General features: G+C 41.6%; 1 protein-coding gene across 1 annotated transcript; it reads right to left on the reverse strand.

The window, feature by feature from the left end:
• Positions 1 to 321: 321 nt before the first annotated feature.
• On the reverse strand, positions 322 to 4,986 carry LOC147454825 (uncharacterized). The gene is made up of 3 exons (XM_086517078.1): positions 3,382 to 4,986; positions 2,262 to 3,321; positions 322 to 2,174 (listed from the first exon to the last, which is right to left on the reverse strand). Exons 1-3 carry the CDS (start codon positions 4,984 to 4,986, stop codon positions 322 to 324), a joined length of 4,518 nt encoding a protein of 1,505 aa, XP_086373204.1.
• Between the last annotated feature and the right edge of the window lie 344 nt (positions 4,987 to 5,330).

Consider the following 5,330-nt stretch of genomic DNA (forward strand, 5'->3'; position numbering starts at 1 on the left):
ATGTCACAAACACACATATACAATATTTTACCTCGGACGTGTCGAGGTCGTCTCCCTAGTGTGTAAGTCACAGAGGCGTTAGGATCCATCTTCATTCATACATATACATATATACATAATAAAGGATTATAAATTCATAAAAAAGCACATAAAGCATAAATCTCTCAGCACTAATAAATCTTAGTCAATTGTTTCAGCGAATATACCTTGCTTGAGGCTACACCATGTTTCATAAGAAGATACTAAGCTTGTAAATGACAAAGAAATAGTTGCGAGAGTCACTGTGCTTTTTTATTGGATGATGAAACATATCCAGCCACGTTAAACCCCATGGAAAGGGGGTGGCAGGGGGCAGGTCAATTGCAACACCTCTTTGCAGACAATGTTAGAAGTGTATGTTCTTTGATCTCCATGTCTACTAATGCTTATTAAGTGACTATCACCAACCACAACCTTGATGGCAGAAGAGGATCTCACGCGAGACATTGCCACATATAGTTGACCATGGGTGAAAACAGGTGTTGGGAGATACAATCCAAGAACTCCCAATGTTTGGCCTTGCGCCTTGTTGATTGTCATCCCAAAAGCACAACGTAGGGGAAATTGGCGGCGTCTCAAATCAAAAGGGAGACCTTCTCTAGATCCCATGAGAAAATCAATCCTTGGAATGAACACTGCATTTCCTGCATGTGACCCTGTAATGATTTCTGCTTCAACCACTTTGCTGTGGAATTGCTTGCAAATCAAGCGTGTCCCATTACAAAGACCACTTCTTGGATCCAAATTGCGAAGCAGCATAACTGGAGCATTCTGTTTCAATCGTAAAACATGCGGTGGAAAGCCTCCCCCAAGATCTAAACTATTTACAAACTCACTTGTGAATAAAATGCTATCACAATTTGATTCACACACTAAGTCCGCACTGACATATTCCTTATAAGTACCAGGAAATTGCTGCAGGCCCAAATTGTTTATAGTATCCACCTCCGTGTTCCGTGGAGCCAAAATTGCTCTATCCTTGAAAAAGGATGCATGGCAAGTCTGTGTTTCAAGGTCTCTATATATGCAAGCAACCAATGCTTGTAAATTATTTTGTGGTAGCATCATGCAAGCCGGCAGGGCCACATTATCAAGTATGTCCCCATCACAAACATCGCCATTACCAATATCAAGTGTCCATTGCACAAACTCTCTTTCAATAACATTACTTAAACAATTGACCACTCGCATATTCTGCGTTAGATGCATGATTTCTGTACGTTGCCAAATGTATGAGTGGCACAAAGCTGCATTAACAATGTCTTCTCTTCCCCCTTTTCGCACAACAGGTAATATCTGTCTGAAATCACCACCAAGGAGGAGAACCTTTCCACCAAACAACATGTCATTTTTCATGAAATCTCTTAGTGTCTTATCAAGAGCCTCAAAAGCGTGTCTATGAGCCATGGGGGCTTCATCCCATATGATCAATGAACTCATTCGCAACAGCTCAGCAAGCTGGCTGTTTACTTTAATGTTACATGTGGACTCAGAAGTTATATCAATAGGGATCTTGAATCTAGAGTGTGCAGTCCTTCCGTTGTCGAGAAGCTGTGCTGCAATCCCGGACGATGCACATGCCAAAGCAACTTTGGACTCTCCGCGTATCCGAGAGAGCAAAGCGTTGTAGAGATAAGTCTTTCCCGTTCCACCTGGCCCATCCAAGAAAAAAACAGTCCCTCTGCTCATGCAAGCTGCTTGTAAAACCCGATTGTAAGCTTCCCTTTGCCCAACATTGAAAGATGATTCCATTCGAGCAGACAATACTCTTTGTTCCTCTCTGTTATACATGAACTCTTCAACAAGTACTCCATGCTCACTCATAATTTGCAAGGTGTGATCCACCTGGGGCATTCCAGAATAATCCGAGAGCCTCTTTCCATAGTGTTGAAGCATTGTCTCTAAGTTTGACAAAGCTTGGTTTTGTGCCATGTGTTCACAGATATTTGCATCATTTGTGCGAGCCCCCATATGATATACATGGTCCTCAGAAAGCTCCTTACAGAAACGATTCCACAATGCACCAGGATGTATTGGTTCACAAAAAACCAAAATGATTACAAATAGTAGGCGCAATTGTTGCCCTGTTTGCTGAAAAGAAGCTTCTTCCAAACAAAGAAACCATTCATCATCAACTTGCAGTAATCCTCATGCATTACATGTTTCTTTAAATGTGTCATATACTCGTCCATTGAAGGTTCTAATATCCTCAAAAGACTTACATCCTTTGAACATGTTGAGTAACAAACGCAAATAGTACAAATCTCCAGCATTGGGAACAATGTTGTACATTCTTCCAATCATGTCACCAATCTGTCTTTGAGTCCATGTTCTACTTGCTGGCCTCCAAACCCACTTTGTTGGGAAGTCTATGTACAACAAATCGTTGGCCTCTGGATATTGTTGATTTGCAACAAACCACTCAGTGAGCGTTGTCTTTTTGTTGACATCTCCCTCCACCACACTCTGTACAGTCGCTCTGTCGCTAAAGATGACTTGATTTTGATGAGGCAAGTGAACTTGGAGCCGTTGTATGTCGGGTTTCTCTTGATGCATGTGAAACCCCAGTATACGCCAGATAGCCTCAGATGCTGATACATATCGAGCATTAAGATAGTTTGTAACTTCATTTAGAAGCCCTTCACTATCTTGTAGAACAACAGTGGCCCTGTCATGTCCCTTATACACATACTTGTAGAGATATTTCACAGCGGATATAGTGGAGCAAACCTCCACATTGATATGTGCACTGTACCTTATTGACAAAAATGGATTGTATGGAACAATCCATTTATTACTCATTTGCACTTTATTATGAACAATGTAATTTCCATCATCCCTCCTCATGTACGTTGGGTATCCATCCCTAGCCACAGTAGTCGATGCACTGAAGCTTCGAGGATATTTAAACTTGCACTTCCCATCGTTCATACATGGAGCATTCTTATTCAAGTTTCCACACGGGCCATGCACATTACACCGACTGATAACATCATACAGCTGTGGAAACATTACTTTATCAGGAAGCTCCGCACACACAATCTTATCATAATGCAATGTCTCTGTTGGCTTATGCTCAGATGCAAGAATCAATAGAATGTGAGCATGACGGAGGCCTCTCTTTTGGAACTCAATCACAGAAATGTGTCCAATGACCTTACCAAAAATAGCTCTCTTAATCAGCAAGCCCATCAAATCCTTGAACTTATGGTAGAAAACATGGGCAGTAAGATCAAGACGATCATTGGATGTTTGTTTAGGCAGTAATGCATCCTGTATCTCCTTCCATCCAGGATTTCATGTGAATGTAATGAAGAGATCAGGTTTTCCTCTCTTGCGTACAATTGCCATGGCATCCTGGTACAACTGGTGCATATAGCGAGGGCCACCAACATACGAAGAAGGCAATACAACCCTTCTTCCAACATTAGCACCCAATAACAGTTCTCTATCATCTCTTGTTCCATCTCTTGCTCCAACCATATCTGTCAAGCCTTGATACACCTCACTACGAAGTTCACTTTGATGATTACGAACCCACAAAAGCCTCAACTCCTCCATACAACTATATGCATCAACAATATATTGTTGCAGTAGCCTACCACCACATAAAAGACATTGTGTCGTGTCATCTCTAATTTGCAATCTATACTTGTAGAAATCCATTGTAGAAATATACTTTGTAGTTCCATTTACTCCCTCTCTGCTTACATCTGCTCTGTTCACTTGGGGTATGTAAGGATTCCAACCTTCTTCACCATTTGGAAATAGCAACACATATAATAGAGGCATGTATGACCTATGGCAATTTGAGATTCGTTTTAGACCACCACCCAAAAGATTCAACACAATATCACGATGGCCAATGTTGCTCTCTTCACCCTGACCAGGAATGATTGCAGCAACTTCCACACTTGTTGGAGCAACATATTGCCAGCCATTTGTACGCTTCTCAGTAATGACCATCCTAATCTCCGGAATATTGGAAGTTTGGACCATTGTAGCAAACCCCCTAAAAGCTTGAACATACGGATTTACTCGATGCATCATCGATTGCAAGCTTTCCAAAACATTTGGTTTGAGTTTAGAAACATGACTCATCCTGTTTTGCAACTCATTCTCAGTGTCAAAAAAATACAACTGAGCAAAGCGAGGGATTTGACCTGATCGCTCTTCTGGCATCAATGGACCAATGTTATGATAGATAGATCCATGCACCTTGAAGGTGTAGATTCCTTTTCTTTGGCAGAGAGATTCATCTATATGAGCTCCCAAAGAAGCAAATGCCAACACACTATTGTATGCTCTGATATGTTTCAAGAATTTTCTACTTCTAGTATTACCCCCGTGCATCAATTCCCTCAATTCTAAAGGAGGTTCACTTAATGGCGGCAAAGAAACATTTCCTGAGTTGCAACAACTCTTCCCCACAAATGTGCGAATGGTCTTTGCTTCCGTTTTCCAAGCTAAAGCACCACAAAAGGAACATGCAAAATCCAAGTTGCCTATGTTGTGAAGAATACACTTTTCATGAGAAATAGACAACATAGAGATATGCATCAAGGAAGTGGTCTCAGAATATAAGTAGGTGATAGATAGGCAAAGTGTCTCAACTTTGGAGTAATCTCCCTCTCTGGAGACAATTACAGGCTCCTGAAGAACATCTCCATTATTGTCGTCCAAATTGTCTTCCACTTCAATCCCTACATAACTTTGCAAGAGAATTGACTCGTTATCTACATCCAATGCAATCCTTCCCTGAGGAAATTCATTGCATCGATTCACGTTTATCAAATGCTGGCAATCTTCCCAGCGAGGCACATCAATCTCACCCAGAGAACGTCGAACTCTATCTCGCGCTGCTGCACGTCGTGTAGCTCGAGAGGCTTGACATATCCTACTACGTCTTGCATGTCCAGGAGACAACACCTTTGGACCAATAGCCATCTGTCCAAAAAAGAACTCTTATAAGTACTCACAAGTTTATACAGGTTAGTATCTAGAGAATTAAGAAGAGAGTATGGAGAAGAAAGGATTTCCCAACTATGTCTATCTTTCTTTGAGAGAGTCAGTGAGAGGAGGCTTGCCAACCCACATGGTAAATGTCTATATACTTCTATATCTGTCTCTCTATATCTCATCTAACTACTACTAAGGATATAGTTGTGGGAGCGAGCCCCTCCGATTAGTCCACCGACGATTGTCGGTTAAGTTTTAGCCGACAGTTTTCCGATGCGGTTACAATGCGCCAGTCTGCACGTCAACTGGATTCTCGCCCGACTGAGGTCCCC

This window comes from Adiantum capillus-veneris, chromosome 7 (assembly GCF_014529385.1).
Source record: "Adiantum capillus-veneris isolate H3 chromosome 7, ASM1452938v2, whole genome shotgun sequence".
Lineage (NCBI taxonomy): Eukaryota > Viridiplantae > Streptophyta > Polypodiopsida > Polypodiales > Pteridaceae > Adiantum > Adiantum capillus-veneris.